Source organism: Varanus komodoensis, unplaced genomic scaffold, assembly GCF_004798865.1.
Source record: "Varanus komodoensis strain SLA01 unplaced genomic scaffold, ASM479886v1 scaffold89, whole genome shotgun sequence".
Taxonomy (NCBI): domain Eukaryota; kingdom Metazoa; phylum Chordata; class Lepidosauria; order Squamata; family Varanidae; genus Varanus; species Varanus komodoensis.
The window spans coordinates 1,104,651-1,123,527 of NW_025336587.1; the positions used below are offsets into that span (position 1 = coordinate 1,104,651).

An 18,877-nucleotide genomic window follows, 5' to 3' on the forward strand; every position below is an offset into this window, starting at 1 on the left:
GAAAATTCTATCAAGGTAGGGCCAGGGGAAGGAGAGTCACGGAATCATCATTAACAGCCATTTCTGACAAAAGGCAGCCAGCTGCACCAGTCTCAGCCTCGTACTCTCCCACCCCCAGCCTCCATTTCTCTTTCCAGAAATCCAAGAGCTCCCCCTACTGGCCAACCAAGTCCTTACAAATGAAGTAGCAGGAAAAGAAGATGAAGGGAGGCAGCCATGTCAGTCAGTCAGATCCATAGAAATCCAGACCAAAATGAGACAGGTTTAAGATGGGAGTCCAAACAGCCACAGTTGTCAATGACCAGCACAGGTTGTCAGGCTGGTTAATGTCTACATATGGACACAAAGACAGACATATGCTGCATACTTTCTTTACACTGGAGTCACTGTGCTATCAGACAAACAAATGCCACTGAAAAATGTTCAGCTGCAATGGTCCATTAGAATCGCCTGATTCAGCACATGAGCATGCAGTCCCTGAGGGATGCAACATGCATGTGTGAAGCCACTCTACAGGTGACAGCCTTGCTCTTGCTTAACTGGAGCTTCCTCGTGTGTAGGCCAGGAGCCACTTGTTCCGCACTTTCCACACGAAAGGGATGGCAGCAAGAGGGCCCTGTCTGTGCCTATTACCACTCAGTCCTGCAGGGACCAAAATGCATTCAGATTCCTGGTGTGTAACGAGTCGCCTCCATCACCAGGACCAACTTCTCTAATCAATGGCAAGGATCAGCTTATGGGAGTCTCAATGCAGATCTACATACTGCAATGACTTAAGAAGATGCTGTCTCTCTACACAATGCACCACTCTCACTCCACCTCTAGCACACACACTTGTGTGCACACACACAAAATGAGGAAACAGAAGGGATTTCCTTTAGGCAAAGGTGTATTTTAATCACACCTGTTCAATCTGTATACGGAACATATCATAAGAAAAGCTGAATTAGGATCAGAGGAAGGAGTGAAACATGGAGTAAGATACATCAATAATATGTAGTTGATACCATGCTACTTGCAGAAAGGAGCAAATAATTCAAGCAACTCCTTTGCAATAATTCAAGTGCAAATGTAGGAGAAAACAGAAATCATGACTACTGAAGAATTGTGGACATTTGCTGTCTATGGTGAAGAATTTGCAACTGGTTCAGTCATCCACTCAAATGGAGACTGTAACCAAGAAAATTGATGACTGAAGGAAACAAATGAAGGAATTTGAAAAGATCATCAAGTGTAAGGAAGTTTCACTGGAGACTAAGGCCAAGATCACTCCCACAATTGTTTTCCCACTCACTTTGTAGAGTGTGAAAGCTGGACAGCAAAAAGAAGAAAACTTATGTGTTTAAAAAACAGAGCTGGAGAAACTTTGCAAGCATCCTGTATTGGCAGAAAGATGAAGAAGTGGGGCCTAGGTCTCACCAAGCCTGGAAGCAAATATGACAAAACTGGGACTGTCATACTTTGGGCACATCACGAAAAGGCAGGACTCCTGGGGAAAACAATCAGGACAGGAAAAGTCAAAAGCAGAAGGAGAAGACAACCACATATGAGATGGATGAATTGATTACATTAAGGAAGCCACAGCCTTGAGCTTACAAGAGCTGAGCAGGGCTGTGAAGGACAAGCTATTCTGGAGGCCACTCATTCATAGCGCAGCTATTAAGTCAGAGATAGCTTGATGGTATTTTACAACAACAAATATATAAATGCATGTGTACACGCGCACGCACGCACAAACTCCGTCTCGAGAGAACAGAGTTTCAGATCAGAAATCCAGAGCCCTCCTGCATTGGCCAGAAGAGGTTTCAACTAATCTCTGTTAATAAATCTTTGCCCAGCCTGCTTTTGGCCTTAATACAAAAGCAACATCTGCTCGAATGGTCTTCTGATTACAAACCCCCCATCAGGCAGTAGGATTAGTCTTCTCTTATCAAAACTGTGCACACGCAGAGGGTATTCTCAGATATCCCTTTAATGCTGGACTAAGTAGTGCAGAATCCTGCCAAGTATTAACACTGCATTTACTGGTGGATTCCTGTTCTGCCTGCACCTCACAGCTCTTGAAGGAAGTGATTAGTCCCAGGCTGCCCTACAGGAAGCATGATTCTAACCTCAGTGCATGGGAATATTCTTCTCAAAGGCATACACTTTATATATGCAGAAAATAATAACACTGTGATGAGAAAAGCAACGATAGAGAATGCAAACTAGCATGTGTAGCCCTTCCCTTTACAAACGGCACAAATCAAGCCCCAGGACCAGAGCAATTCCCCATGAACAAAGGCAGTTCCAGGAGCCCAGTTATGCAGCCAGCCCATATTAACTTGCTGTCTGCTTCACAGAAAAAGCCCATCACCCCTGTGGCCCAGGTATGAATTTGCAGAGGCATCTAAGTTGCCATGTGCTAGAATCAAGAAGCTAGATGGGTCCCCTTCCTCACAAGGAAAGGTGCTGAACTGTGAGCGGACTAGGATCTCAAAATGTTTGCAGCATCCATCAAAAAGCTACTATTCCCAGGACTCCTTGTGGGGCAAAGCTGTACAAATTCAGCCAAATTTAAGCCAACTCAGACAGGAGCTACAGCTCTACCTTAAAGTGGAACCATTTCATTGGTGGTTCTCTGGATCCCAGTAAAGGATGTGTCTGTCCACAGCAAAGTCCTGCTCCTAGAACGGAATACAGTAAGAAGCTAGCACTGACACCCACAGAACCCCACCTCCCCTGACATGACCCATTTGCTGGTAGGGAAAGATCAGCATCTGTTCTCCATGCTAGCCTCCTCTGGAGAATGGGGGCGAGGGTGGTCTGAGTTCAACTTGGGCTTCAAAGGAGGCCATGTGCTGGCCTAGCTTCCACAAAGCTAGGCCTAAGGCTGGCTTCCAGCCCCATGCACAGCAGCACCCCAAGCGCAACATCCTCCCAGTTCCTTTGCTACTGAGGCCCTCATGGCAGCTCTCTCACCTTTCCAATCATGTTTGTTTGTTTGTTTCATTTTTATAGCACAAGTATAAATAGCCATGCCTAACAGGGAGAGTGGGAGGCTCAACCCATGCTCTTTGTTCATTGGAGAAAAAAGGCCTCTACCATTCTCTCCTGCCTTCCAAGGAGAGGTGTCCAGGATGGCAAGCAGGTGCTTGGCTACTGGTCTACAGTCCCCCTGCTTAATGAGGCCCCAGTAGCATGCCCTCTGCTCATTTCCCAACTTTCTGCAGGACTTTAATGCAGAGACAAGAGGTGAGAAAATCCATGTGTGTGTTTACACTGGAAAGAATAAAAACCAGCCCCACTAGAATAAAAAGGGGAGTTCAAGAAAAAGCAGGCAAAAGAAATGGCTGGGTGGAACTCAGAGCAGCCTCCTTTAGGAACTAACCTATTAATAATGCTGGCCCTAAACATTGACCTGGTTGACACAATACAACAGCACAATGTGGCTGTTATTAACTTGCAGGGGCTGTCATATCGTGTCACATGCCCTGTTTGCTGCTGCTTGTTGCATCATTCAAACCCAGGCAGCAAGGGTAGCTTGGTAGGCAAACACTGGATCATCCTAAAACAAACCAGAGGTTATTAGAGCCTTATTTAACCCTCAAACAACCCCTGCTGCCTTGGGTTCACAACACAGGCTCACAGACACTAAGCAAATATAGCAGCTAGCACAACATAGCAGCCCGTATGGCTAAGTTAGGCTGTCATGTTGTATGAACCAGGTCATTGACGTCAACCACCCATTCTGAAGAAATCCTTAAGAACATTAACAGCCTTGTTAGATCAGATAAAAAGTCAATAAAGAGTTCACACAGTAACTAACCAGCAGCCCACATGAAACCCTGAAGCAGAGAAAAGACTGCTCCTACCTTTACAAAACTTCAACTAGCAGTGACAAGGAAAATTAACCCAGTCTAATGGAAGTTGGAAGAATTCACAGTTCCACAATGAAGGGACATCACCAGATTCTTGGCTTCAACAGTGTGCTAAAGCAAAGCATCTGAAGAGATCATGGTGCCTTGCAAATACAGAGAAAGCTTCTGCCTGTGCAGCCAGCACCACCTAGCGGAAGTCAAAAAGAAGGAACAATCTTCCAAGCTTTCAAAAAATTAGCAGCTAACTGAAAGGTTGTAGAGGATTCTTGAGCAGAGGCAGAATGCCCTTCAACTCTGAATAATGTACGCTTCAACTGTGGGCTAAGAAGTTTCACAAGAGCACCATACCAGCCACGCTGGGTGAGCCCATACCACCAACTGAAGCACAGTCCTTTCCTCACACATTAGGGCCTCCTCCTGTTCCTAGCAGCATTTTGCAGCAGCTCCATTAGAAAATTATGCAGAGGCGAGACCGCACTGCTGCACCTTAACAGTGATAAGTATACTCCAGCAGGCAAATACCATTATTTGTAAACTGCAGCAAGATCCATCAGATTGTTGAGCATAAACAGAGGCAGAAATGCTTGGGAATCAGAAGAGTGCCTTTTCCCCACTAGTCTTTTTCACATTCTAAGCTCTGTAACAGCATACAAGCATGATCCATTTCCTCATCAGAACCTGTTAAGCCAGGCAAGCACCAAAACCCACTTAAAGCTTCCTAAGAAAGGCACAAACTTTCGTAAGCTTTGTAGAAGCTCTGACCTTGCTAGGCCTTTTCTGAGAAGTCCATGATGGGCTGTGAAGGGCATGCAATGCCCTTTGGCTCCCTACAGTATCGCAGCAACTGGCAAAGGGATTTCAACAACCCAGACTTCTCAGGGGGAAACAGATGAGTGAAATGATGCTTCAACACCTCCAAGAGACTTGTGGTGCCACCTTTTTCACTGGCTTGCAAATTCTAACATTTGCCAGATGTATTTTGTTCAATGAGGCAAATGGTGCAGGTTGCAAATCTAGGGTCGCTTTTCAGAAGTAGGGTTTAACAAATCCAGCCTGTAACTGCCAGCCATTACAAGTTTTTCCAATTTAGCTTTCATTTAAAAGCTGACCCCTTAAACCAAAGTACACACATTGCAGGAGCAGAGGTGGTTAAGTACAGTGGAAAGGAAACAGGAGAAAGAAAAAGGACTGGTGAAAACAAGAATACATTCCAAGAGCCTGTCAGAAAGCTGCGGACACAGAATGTGGTAGTGCACATTCAAAGCCATGAAGCACTACTTCTAACCCAATTTTGTTCACAAATCCACCTTGACTTCCACATGGAAGTATCCAGAGCAGAACAGATGAGCTCCTCTCATCATCTTCTGTACCTTCAGTCATTTGCACTGCAGACACATGCTCTGCAGAAATGTTTCCACATGTATCCCTGGAAAATCCCTGAGTGCTACGATCAGAGTCATGCAGGCTATTTGCAAAGGTCCTTAAGATGGCACGGAGGCTCTGCGGGCCAAGCAGCCCCTTCAGAGGTCCCAGGTGAAAAGCTGGTGCTCTTGCTTACATTTGCACTCAGGAAGAATCCACCCCCAGGAACGTATGGGCTACGTAACCTGGGCTGACGTGCAGGTTTTGTGTCTTCCTTGAATGTCATTTTAGTTCCCTGAACCTCTTAAGCTTAGCCCTGCCTTGCCCCCTCCCAGGAACAGTCCAAGGCACCTTCCCAGCTCACAGCTTCAGCTTCCTTGGCACAGTCCAGATGAGCATCTGCTGGCAGGATCTGGAGTCACAACTCCACTGATAGCCCTGCTGGGGACAAGGTGGCTTTTCAGCCCCATTTCGAATGCTCAGCACTCTACCAGATACTTACCAGGATTTGGGCTCTCCAAAATGCAGGTAGTTGATGCTGTAAAGATCCATGTCTTCTGTATGCCAAGCAAATGTGGTCTTCCACATCCCAAAGTAGAGGTAGGGCGTGTTCACGCCTTCTATGATGATTCCACACTGATGCTCCACCATGTCTAGGAGTGTGTTCAGGCTCCCAATGTTCCACTCTTCCACATCCTATAGGAGGAAAAAGAATCCACCTATCAGAAGGGAAAGCAAGGACTTCTTTTGCTTCAGGACAGACAGTGTAGACCAGGGGTCTCAAACTCAACTTACCTGGGGGCCGCTGCAAGTAGAGTCTGGGTGAGGCTGGGCTGCATCAAGTATTCCACCGCTCATCCCGCAGCCGGCCCCGGCACCGCCGGAACTTTGAAGGCCGCAGGGCCCCTCTCCTGTGCCTCACCCATCCTGGCAATTGGCCCACGGGCCGCAAGTCTGAGACCCCTGGTGTAGACCCTCTTTCAGCCTCACAACCAATTTCCATTTTGGAAATAGCAGAGGCTGCCTTCCAGTGGGGATGAGGGCCAAGGGTGATATGGGCAGGGGCAAAGTACTGGGCATAGTTTAGCTCTAACCTCCTGCCCCAGTAACTAAGTTTTCTACCTTTTAGGATGGGTATGAGACTGCTGAAAAGCTGGGAAATCACCAAGCAATCAGGGGCTGGAGAAGACAAGGGGAAACCCTCCTGAGGAATCTCAAAGGGCTAGACATTTGGCCCCTGGAGGTGAGGGTCTGCACCCCTGGGCAGCACTCAAGCTGCCACACTCCCAGGCAGTGCCATTAGGAAACACGTTCAGAAGGAGGAACATACTGACAGCCAGTAACAAACAGCAGGTTCATGAGACATGCAACAATCTACTGGACAGCAGGTCCAAGGGAAAGTGCTGACTAAACAATATGACACTGCACCATGCAGAACTGTTCTCTGTAAGGAACAGATTCAGCTATCAGTGTTATATAGAGCTTCAGTTTGCAGAGGCACCAAAAGAGGCAGAGCCTCTCTCTGGCTACAGCATACGGAAGGAATGGCACCTGAAACTCCTTCACCCAGGCAACCTGCATTGGTGGGCAAACCCAATATCCTGCCCTAAGGATCCTCACAGACATGAAACCAGTTTCAAGCTGTCACCGTTCCCAACTAGGGAACTGCATTTCTTTTGAAAGAGGCCAACAATGTCAACACATTAAGTGCTCTGCACTCACATCCAATTACAATTCTCCCAGGGTTCCCATTGAAATTAAGTCTGTTTCAGGCTGATCTAATTTTGCAGCGGGGACATGCACTGGTCTCTCTTCACTGTCACTTACTGCATCATACAGAGAACCGCTGATATCTGCCCCATAAATAGGTGACATAAAAGTCAGGTTCTTCCAGTATTTGCGTTCCAAGTCATCAAAATCTTGGTGACGTGGGGTGCAGTACCTGGTAAGAAGAAAGAAGCATAAGGTGAGAAGTGGCAAACCTGCTCCATATAACACGGTATGCTCAAAGATGAATGGGAAGCAATTTTAGACCTCTGACCATTGTATGCACAACCTTATTTCTGCATATTGCATATAAACCACAAAGAGTCCATAATTTGTGACATTCTCATATGCAGGTGCCTCCAGGAGAAGAGGTGGGTATTATTCATAACAACTGTATGTCTGCCCAGGATCTACTGCACCCTATACAAAAGTGCTTCCTAGGTAAAGTTGTGTTCCACCTACTATGCTACAGCAGGAACAGAGCTGCGAGGAGAGCTGGCTCCATGTGCTCCATGAAAATGAAGAAGCCATCTCACAACTGGCAACACAGCTGCTGCCAGCAGCTACCAACACAGACATGATCAAAAGGCAGGGCTTGGAGCACCCTTGCTTGCCTACCCAGCCTTGCTGGAAAGTCAGTGCATCTCTCTCTGCCCTGCTCACAGAGACACACTGCCTCCCAGCCCTTAGCCACATCCACTTCCTCAAGGTCTGAATCAGCCTAGCCAACAGAGGGCCAGAAGGAGGGCCATGGAGGCAATGCAACAAGAGATAGCTTCTCCACAGTAAAACCACCACCCCATCCTGGTCTCGGCAGGTACATACTTCTCACTGTTGGCTAAGCGGCGATAATCTCCAACCAGCATGGGCTTCTTCTGAATATTGTACTGGGTGAAGAGCCCTGACTGCCCTGTCACCACCTGTTGGATGGGAGCCGGGATCACCATGCTGTCGATGTCATCGTAGTTTCTGCGAGGCTTCCACTCCTTGGGGGGAATTACCTGTAAGGGAAGGGGAGAAACCACAAGACAAGATGCTTAATCATTAAGAGGCATAAGGGAAGGTTAGGGGACACAAAACTGTTCACTAAGAGAGCGCGAGGGTTCTCTTGGCTTCCCTATTGGCCAGTTCAGTTCCACTAAGGCTTCACGAACAATACTGTTCACGCATAACAAGAGCAAATTCTGCATTTAAAAAACCAACAGTTTGCTGTGATGCATACTGGCTATGAGTTGCTTCTGAACTGAGTATGCAGCTTCCAGTAGGCCCAGTCCAGGCTTGTTGCATGCTGTCTGTACTACAACACTTTGTGTTTTTTGTAGGTTAAACCCAAAGCTAGCTAAGATTTTTTGTTAGGTTACTGTAACACAGCAAATCAATAATTAACTGATAATTTGCTAAAGTAGAATTTGGATGGGCCCACTGTGAGGCATCTAAATGGTTTTATATATGGGCTCAGTTTACTTGCCCACTAACAAGGACAAACTGACCACGCTGAAAAGAAGCACATTTGCTCCCATAAGTGAAGAAAGCCCATCCACTGGCCCAATCAAGGACAGATTTGGTTCCTCTCTTACATGGCACAGGATAAAAGACAAAACAAAATGTGCGGAGCACTACCAAATGTTTGCAAGGGTGCTTAATGCACAGGAGTACTTCAGAAACCTGCAGATGCCTTGCTTACTCTCCCCAATCACAAGATACAGCCCTTAGTCCAAACATTTGGGCAGACTGTCCTCCCTCAGGGAAAGCTTAGCCTAGTTCCACTGGCTGGCCAACCAAAGAGAAGGATTAACAAAGAGTTTTAAGAACTTTTCTAAAGAGCCACTTATATTATAAGCAAACTTCTTAGAGCGCCCAGGAACAAGATCCCTTTTTTGTGTATTTTCAAAGCAAGAATGTTAAAAAGCCCTCTTTAGGATCAGTTCTCCCTGCCATCTAATTGGTCAGGTCATACCTAATCATCCTTACTTGACGGGGGTTTTTAATCATTGACTGCTTATCCTGAACAGTTCTGGAACTAGTAAACTTTTCATGCTGGTCAATTACCCAGTCAAATAACAACTGACGATGATCAACTTCTTTGGCTGTTCTCACTGTCAAATACTGTCAAGTATCAAGGATGCTGTTACACAGCAGCTTCTTAATTATTGTGACTTTGGTAAAGCAAGGCAGAAGCATGGCTCAGGCTGAGCCTTATGCGCAAGGCTAGCTGTATGGCCAAGCTGCTCTTCCAGGTCACCTCTTGTGACTGCAGACAGCCCAGAGTAGGGACACAAGCAGTCATCCACAGTCAAGGCCACTGCTTTAGACTACCTAGGATTCTAGACTGCTTGCTGCAGGGACTGGGGGCACTCATTTTGTAACTGTTGGCTGCCCAACCATGAAACTTGTTGATAATTCAAGTATACTTTCTGTTCTGATGCAAAGTTATTTCTTTTTAAAATATATAATCATTATCCAGCAGTTATCTCACAGGTCAAGTTATTAAAAAAAAAGCCTAGTGCTAGAAGTATGTGCTTTTGCAAGGAAACAATGTGCAAGCATGTTTTTCAAAGGCAGCATCCTGAACAGTTCCTCACTCAAAGCAAAGGAATAGGAAGACTTACTTTTTGGGCTTGGATACAGAAGTCCCTACAGTACCTTAAAGAGAGGTATCTTGATTAGTTCCTCCCACTGGCAATGAATGAAGTCTGAGAAACTTCTGGAAAGGCTACTAGGCTAACTTAGGCGTGCTAGCTGCCCCCATCTCAGTTCACAGATCCCTTCCTCCTTCCCCTCTTCAGACTCCTGAGATCTTGCAAACATACCTCAGACTGCATTCCCAGCCGCAGTTTCCCCAGCTAATATTAAGATGTTTTGCCTTATGCAGGCTTGAAGGGGAAAGGAGACAGGCTCTGTGACTTTACAGCAGTTACTACTTAGGGGGTGCTGCCAAGCAGCTGCTACATGAGTGCAACCCAACTCTGAGTTCTCAGTAAGGAAGCAAAACCATCTGTTTCACAGTAGTCAAGGAAGCCATGCTGGGGGCCAGCTAGCTGGATCAAATCCAGAGAAGTCCTGAGAAACTGATCATCAGCAGTGAAATTATCAAAGCAAGATTAAAGGCACCTGGGCCAGGCTGAATTAGAGACTCACTGCCAGCAAACCACTACATTAAAAAGGGACGTGCTTAAGAAAATAGAAGGGTGAGACTCACTAAACAGGGAAGATTAGGACTATCTGGAAACTGAGAGCAGGCCCCTGGTATGCATGTTCCCACCCACCTTCCTTCTCTGCTCTGAATTAACTGCCTCCTCACTTCCTTTGTGAGTTTCAAGCACTATTTGGCATCAAGTTATTGCCATCAATGCTAACAAGACTGCCCACCTGAAAGACATGTTGCATACCTGTAACTGTCATTCTTCAGATGCTTATCCGAGTATCCACACAAATGGGCTTTGGGTCTACACACATCCTGTAGTTGGGAAGCTTCTTTAGTTAAGCATTTGCTGGGCAGAAGTCCCTCCCCTTTCTGTTCCAGGATAGCATGGGGAGAGGCTACCACACATCCCTCCAGTTCCTACAGAGACCCATGGATTAAGAAGAAAGGTAAGAAAAAAGGAATGCTGGATACTCAAGTGGTAGGAGAGGAGCAATTCCCAATCTAGGTATGATGGCAGTCAAAAAGGAACTGGCAAATGTTTAGTTACAGAAGCTTCCCAACAACAGGATCTATGCAGCTGCGAAGCCTGTGTGTGTGATGAACAGATTTATTTATTTATTTTTCGATTTATATCCTGCCTTTTTCCTACGAAGGGCTCAAGGCAGCTTACATCTACCTCCTCCTCCATCTTATCCCCACAACAACCCTGTGAGGTAGGTTGGGCTGAGAGTCTGTGACTGGCTGAAAGTCACCCAGTTGGCTCCATGGCTGAGCGGGGACTAGAACCCAGACTGTCTGAGTCCCCGTCCCATGCTCTTCACCACTACACCACACTGGCTCTCTACACCACATGAGATACCATGAAGAAGAATGAAACTCTGGTATGAAGTAACTCAGCTGGTCCTGGTAAAGAAGTAACAGAAAATCATTGCCACAAATGACATAGAAAGGGGAGAGGGTGAAGGCAGACAAAGAGAGATGGTGGACGAGACTGGAAAGCTCTAATGCTGCAGGGAGCTCACAGCACATCTGCACCATCTATGCAAGAAGGCCTGGACAACCAGGAGGCAGCGTGTGCTCCTCCTAAACCGTTTCCCAAAGGGAAAAGGAGTTATCCCTCATGTTGATCAGATCCCTCAGGTCAGATTCTGCAACACAAAGGCTGCAGGGGGCTACAAAGATGACGCCATGGAAAATATGATGCCAAGAGACTCCACCATGCTATGCCTTTTGCACAGGCCTGTGTGGACACCTACTCCTCCACCTACCAGAATGGAGATATCATTTCAACTGAAGCAGCATTTGTTGCCCTGACTGGCTGGAAGGAGGAATGCCAACAGCACTGTGCTGGGGTCCCAGGGATGCCACCTGCCCATTGCTCTGACAGCTTATCAAGAAAATGTGAGCCGTCCCGAGGCTTCGGCGAATGGGGCGGCATAAAAATGTTTTAATAAATAAAATAAATAAATAAAATCAATCTTGGCCTACTGAATCTCACTGCACATAGCCCATGTACAATGCCATTTAATGATCCAGCATTCTAGCTTAAAAGCTGATGCACTATCATGCCTGCATATAAGCATGAAGTGTACTTCTGATTTAACAGTGTTTTACCAAGGGGAAACAGCATCCCAAAGTTGGGAAACTGGCATGAAAAAAGGAATGAAATAGCCATCCTTGCTATTCCCCACTTGGTACACTTTTCCCTGTCTATCTGCATGCCTGGTCTCCACAGCCTTTTCTCCACAGGAGAAGGACTTTCTTATCTACCCCAAACATGTGGTTAAGACACATGAATTAAGCTAAAGACCTGCTATCATAGGCAAGAGAAAACTTACTGTGAGTACAATTTAAAATTGGCTGATCAGAAGGAACTGTGCCTAAGGAATGGGCCATAGTGAAATTCATTAGTACACTTGACAGGATAAGGAAACATGACCAGGAAAGCTTCCATCAATGCCAAATTCCCCAGTGAACCTGTAATATAACTAGAATTGATCTGCTTTAATGAGGACCTCGTCTCTCATGAACAGAGCAGTGCTCCATTCTGTCCTGCTAAATGTCCCATGCATGTGGTTTTGAGGCAGGTGGGGCCAGTAAGCCCCAACTAATAAGCAGTGAACTACGATCATGCAAAGAACATCTTGCTGGTTAATGAGCTTCCAAGACTTTTGAAGCACATGTTCCAAACACCTGCACATACATTTTACATTTATATTATACCTTCACACATGTATGCCCTAGACTTTCAGGCCTCCTGCCACTTAAATCTTCTTAATTGCCAACCTTAGGTAGATGAGCTGTGAACTTGTCCCAGACCACCTGGAGAAGAGGCTGAGAGAAAACTCACCTTAGCAAGCCCAGCTCTATGAGCACCCTGTGATTCTATGTAAGCAATATATTTTCCAAAGTCCCGGAATTCTTCTAGAGTTGGACGGAACGTCATGATTTTACAGCTGGGGTTCTGCGGGCTTGGGTTTTCAGACCCCATCATGCTGATGAGTTTTCAGTACCTATAATGCAAAAGAGGGAGGGAAGCAAATAAAGTTAAGACCACCTTTCATTTATTGGAAATTCAATATGTATGTGAATGGCTTCTCACAGCTTATCATAGCTTACTTTAACCCACAGTCTCTGGGTCCAGAAAACACAACAAACTGTGGCTTTGAACATTCAGCCTACCTTGCTGCAATCCACCTATATGGATGTGTGCTTTATTCAACCTTTCCCCTCTGAAAATGTAGGCACTCATCGGCATGAAACTAAAAGATCTGTTGAAATTATTCCAAAAAGTATCTTTTGCAAACACTTAGTGACACACCTTAGAGCACGTGCTTAGAGAGACAAGTTCTGAAACGCTCCACATTCCCTGCAAGTATGGCTAACTAAGGAATATTGTTTCTGTGTTTTGTTCTCCTTTTATCAGCGAATCTAGTTATATGATGCAGAAAAAAATAATTTTCAAATTATGTATCAATACATAGTTATTCTGACTCCTATTTAAGAAATCTATATCCTACACCTTCAGGGTAATGTTCTCAAAGTTGCTAATAAGACATTCAAAACAATTACTAGGTATAATCATACAAACAGTTATTATGAAATACCTATTAAGATGTTGGTACATCACCACTTCTTTCAGTACTGGAATATTTACACAGAACATATTTGTCCTTGGCATAACTGATGCTGTCGAAGTCCATCTGTCAGCACTTCAAACTAGTTGCTCTGACCTTCTGGACCATGAAAATGCTTGCTGCCAGGTTGCACGAACATTTGAGCACAGTGTGGAACCTATGCCCACTTCCCCTTGACTCCACTCTCAAGCCTTGACCAGCTGGCCTGCACGTTTACCCACCTAATCATTCCCTCCCTCCCTCCCTCCCTCCCTCCCAACATAGTCTCAGTAACAACTATATCTGTTGTGTTCATTTAGTCACAACTGTGCCTACTTTGTCACCCATCTACCAGATAGCTTATGCGCACGTTCTTGGACATTTCAGAAAAGAGAAACAAGATTAGAAACAACAATTTCTAGCATGTTTGCTGGATGCAATAAAATGTTGTCCTTCATCCTACCAATGCTGCATATGCAGTCACATGGAAGTAGGAACAGCCTGATCTGCAAATTTTCAGGAGGGGGCTGTGAGAGCAGGAGCAAGCTCTGCATTCCAGGAGGCAGCAGGAGCACCACTCTTGCTCAAGAAGAGGTGCAAAAGCACAGTGAAAGGAGAAGGAGAGAGCAGTGAGGGCTTCCAACCTAGGCTTACCATGGCATGATGGTACTTAAGAATTTAAAATTCCAAAATCTGACTGTTTTTAAAATATTAAGTAAACTGATAATGGACCAAGTCTATTTTATAACAATAAACAAGTTTACAAGTTCTCTCTGCTTTGTATGACTCTCTTTAAACAGCCAGAGGGCTGGGGGTGAAAACTCACTATCTAGAATTCTGTCCACATATTAGCATAACTTTTCTTGGGGAAGGATTTGGACTTGGCAGGGGCTGCTGTAGTCTTAAAACACTCTCAAGCCTTTTTGGAGCAGCAAATATTTACCCCCCAACACAGCAGGGTCTTGTTTTCTATTCAAAATGGGGAAAAAACACTCCATAAGACTAACAAATCAGTGGCAGGCATCCCTCAGAACTGCTACCATGCAGAACTGCTAGAACACACTGCTTTTGAAAAGATAGCCCACATAAGGGGTGACAACCAACAGTTTAATCTATGAAGTACAACTCAAGCACTCAGGCAGTACTCCACACTCATTTAATGCATGGACCCAGTTCCTTCCAATTTGGTATACATGGTAAAAATCAGTAACAGAGGCAAAAGCTACCTCACAGGGTTGTTGTTGTGGGGATAAGATGGAGGAGAAGAATGAAGTAAGCTGCCTTGAGCCCTTTGTAGGAAAAAGGCAGGATTATAAATTGAAAAATAATAATAATAAAAAGAATAGTTCTAAGTTTTTCTTCAGTTTTCCCATTCAAACTCTCTTCCATCTCAGAATGCTAGCCCAGGTTTTTATACATTGCAACTCCACACAGAAAATACTTCATACAGAATAGCTGTCATCGTTAATATAAGGGAGCAGGTATATATATTCTGGCTGCGGCATATAAGGAGGTTTTGAAAGATAATATGCTATGTGCTTGAAATATCACCAGAGGGCAGCAATGGACTTTGTGATAGCTGCATTCAGGGTAGCCTCATCTAACAATGCCCCAAGTGATATCTGCATGAATTAGAAGTGGCAACATGTGAAGCTAGACTAGCACAGAGTAAGTAAAGTTCACTTCCCCCACAGCCCAAGAAAAGGGTAATGGAAAGGGAGTACAAATAAAGGTACTTCTGACCAGAAGCTAAAATCAGCTTAGTCATTTGTTGTTAGTCGTGAAGTCATGTGCGACCCATTGTGACCCCATGGACAACATTCCTCCAGGCCTTTGAGTATTTGGGCTTCATCTTCAGGATCTGGCCTTCTAAAGAGCAGTCGGGGCTGATCTCCTCTAGGACTGACCAGTCTGGTCGCCTTGCAGTCCAAGGGACTCCCAGGAGTCTCCTCCAGCACCACAATTCAAAGGCCTCAATTCTTCGGCGCTCAGCCTTCCTTGCGGTCCAACTTTGACAGCCATACTTTGCAAAGCTTAGTCATAGGTTACAACAAATAAAATAGGTCAGACTAAGTGGTCCACATGACATGAGATCCGATAGTGGGGGGGGGGGGGCGCAGAGGTGATGAACTGTGAACTATTGGACGGTGTGAACCCAGCTGCGCTATCAAACTATGTTTCATTACTGTGGCAAGGTTCATAGCATGTAAGCCATGTTTCTACAACAGCCAACAGTTCAATAACAAGTCACTCTCAACCCACAGCCAATCCTGAGTGTGGGTTGCTGTGCAAACCTCGCCAGTGTTTCTCCCACCTCCAGCAATGAGCGCTAAATGAAGAAAACTCAATGCTTCTGGAGACAGGCCAATGTAGCCAAAGTGATCTCCAGCCTCTGCAAGTCTTTAACACATTCTTTTAAAGATTCAGAATCTCCTTGCTTGCAGTCAATCGCACAAGCAAGGCACTGCACTTATGGATGGGTTGGCCACACTGCTTCAGCATGGGACCTCCTCTCCTTGAAACTACCACTTTTACTTTGCCAGGGGCAAAAGTAATGCCCAAGAGCTCACATTCTTCAGAGTTCTCACATACTACAATTGGGAGGGGGTGGGGGAGCAAAAGAACAGCCACTTCTGTTGTTACTAACTTTCTCCCGGGGGGGGGGGGGGGGGCGAGTGTGGCAGAGGACATGGGAGAAAGGAGGTGGAGATGACTGAAAGTTCTGGTATGAGCATCTCTCTGTTTCCTAAGAAAGGGTGCCCATTTGAAGATCCTACAGAAAACATCTCCAGGTTAGCTGAATTCAATGCCCAAGTTTGGAAAAAGGCATCAGGTACTACAGAAATATGAAGAACTTGTGCTCATCTATGGACTAACACAGAATGAGAGATGTAGACAAATGCAGTCTCAGTCAATTTTATGAAACATTGCAAAAGTGGGTTTCTAAATAAACCCCAAGCAGGACCAATACAATATCCCTGAAACAGCAGCATCTATGAATCAGCTTTTGTTTCCACCTTTTCAGGATAGCAAGCCAATTTTTATTACTACTTGGGCAACAAGCATACTTCATCAAGAGCCCAGAAGCTATTACACAGGAATGCATGGAGTCAGGGGACCTTCAGCCTATCAAGCATCTACAGAACTTTTGCATTTTGCTGATGAGAGCAATTCAGGACCAACTTTCTGAACTGCTGCAACACCTCCTTCAGTACACTTTCTCCAAGCCTGTCTGAACACTAAATATCCATGTGCTCTCTCTCCTGATGAAATCACAGGAATCTTGGACCAGTGGAAACACCAGTGTCTCATTCTTCAATGCCCCAACCTCAGGTGTCCTTCTGCATATTTACATATGCTTTGTCTGATATACAGTCTCAGGCAAGGGTCCTCAAACTTTTTCAACAGAGGGCCAGTTGAAAGGCGGCAGCGATGGGCACGGGCCGGTGAGGCACGGGTACCCGGGCCGGTGAGGCGGCAGCAGGCGTGCGCGAGGCAGCAGTGGGCATGGGCGAGGTAGTGGGCCCACGCAGCAGTGGCTTACTCAGAGATCTCCCAGCGAGTCCAAAACCATCTCTGAGCGAGCAAGCCTCTGCCTTGCCACCCACGTGCATGCGTGCGTGCGAGGTGGGTGGCAGTGGGCACAGGGATTCCAAAACCTCTGAGGCGGGCTGGATAAATGGCCATGATGGGCCGCATCCGGCCAGCAGGTCACAGTTTGAAGACCCATGGTCTAAGGCATCACTCTCCCGCACTCAGAGCTCCCAGAATGATGAGGATCTGAAGGATTTAATAACAAGTCTAACCATTAACAAATTCGCATTTTGTGATAAGCGTAAAAGTCAGAAGAGCGCGCAGAATACAGTATCCTGAGAGTTATGGCTTGCCTTTACAAAAGAGGAAGAAAGGAAGTTAGTTCCTCACCCTCGAGATCACAAAAGCCTTTTGCCCAGTTTGAAAACTAGAGGGTTAGTAAGCAACAATTCAGGGAATCAGAGCATCCAGCTTTAGTGACATGTAAGGATTTTATGTTGCTGATAAACAACAAGCAAAAGCAGAATTATGCAAAACACCTAATACACATGCAAATATCCTTGATGTTTATACCAGATGAAAAATTTTGGGAGGAAGAAGTGTTTTTAAAAGTCCTAATGCAAGTCCCAATGATGAAGTTTGTCCTGTCATTCTCAACACAACTCCTGTGCAATAAGAAATTTTCCTTCCACTGTTCATCTGCTGTTGAAGGAACACAGAAGGCCAATGTAGGCAACTCCAAATGTTTGGGATTAAAATTCTCATGAACCCTGACATGTCAGATTGGGTTTATGGGTGCTGCAACCCAACTATACATCTGAAGGGCATCCTTCTACACCGTCCCAGGTAAACCATGGTATCCTAACAAAATTCTGGTTGTAGAATTCTTGCAAAAATATTTGACTGGCTATATTATGATTTGGTCTACAGGGAGCCTCTTATTAAGCAAGAATAATCACCTGAACAATCACAAAGATGTACCCCTTCTACTAAAGGATTGCTGGTGGAGTCTAGAACTTCCATCGAGTGTTCTTAGCTGTAACTCAGATTGGGCTTTAATCCCAAACATATTGCCAAGGCCTAAGCGATCATTGTTTGGTTATCACTGAAGCAGCTTCTACAAGCGAACTGGTTTTAGGGCTCTATATTCTAACAAAAATGTCATCTGAAGCACTGTTCCTAATCAGATGCCTTTTCCCTGCCATGCTATTAAAATGAAGAAAAGTAAAGAAAGAAAAAGCAGAGTCTAGGTCAGCCCAAAATGACAGAAGCCATGTCAGTGTCAGTGCTGCTCACATCAGGCCAGGCTATATGGGTGAATCTTCTGCCAGTCAGAATCCCCAAAAGCTGAGTACAGTCAGACTTGCCCCTCTCAGAAGGGCTCTGTCTCACAGAAGGGCTCTGTCTCACAGAAGTCTGTGGAGCTCTTGAAGGATCCACAGACTATGCTAGCTGTTAGGTGCATCCAGCTAATTAACTTGATTAAGCTCATTACAACAGCTAACTATAGAATGTACTGTGAGGAAGGGTAGGGAGAACATCAGCTCTCACACTTCTCTCTAATTAGAAAAAGCACAGCAAGACAACACCTGCTTGCAGCAAGCAGAAAGGACCACGTGCCACTCCATGAAAACAAGAACAGGCTACTTGCAAACTTGGCTGATCATGCATGGCTTCAGAGGAAGAACTTCTTCCAACTACTTCACCAGCTTTTGGCACAGGAGACACCCACAACAGGACAAGTCACACTTGTTTTATGCTACCTGAGAGTCAGTGGGTACAGCAGTTAAGAGCAGGTTCCTAGTCCCCATTCAGTCATGGTGCTCACTGGGTGACTGTGGTCGGTCCCAGACTCTCAAGCCAACCAACCCCACAGGGCTGCTGCTGTTGTGAAGTTAAGATTGAGGGAAGGAGAATTATGTAGGGCCCCTTGAGTTCCCCAGAAGGAGAAGAGGTAAGGTATATATTTTAATAATAATGGGATATTCTCATCATACTACATTGTGCCCTTATTAAAGTTCTGCGATCCCTAAGACTGAAGCAAATAATGGGGTTTATTCAGCATAAAGAGCAGAACTTAAAATATCACAAAA

The 18,877-nt window shown here is 45.4% G+C and overlaps 1 protein-coding gene across 8 annotated transcripts in view; it reads right to left on the bottom strand.

The window, feature by feature from the left end:
- Positions 1 to 18,877, bottom strand: part of KDM4B (lysine demethylase 4B) — a 163,758-nt gene that overhangs the window by 121,234 nt on the left and 23,647 nt on the right. For all 8 annotated transcript variants that reach the window (XM_044417508.1, XM_044417509.1, XM_044417510.1 and 5 more), the window contains exons 2-5: positions 12,485 to 12,647; positions 7,815 to 7,990; positions 7,050 to 7,164; positions 5,725 to 5,918 (exon numbers count right to left, since the gene is read on the bottom strand). In XM_044417508.1, the coding sequence (XP_044273443.1) occupies positions 5,725 to 5,918; positions 7,050 to 7,164; positions 7,815 to 7,990; positions 12,485 to 12,628 (629 nt within the window). In that variant the 5' untranslated portion in view covers positions 12,629 to 12,647. The remainder of the gene's footprint in view (positions 1 to 5,724; positions 5,919 to 7,049; positions 7,165 to 7,814; positions 7,991 to 12,484; positions 12,648 to 18,877) is intronic.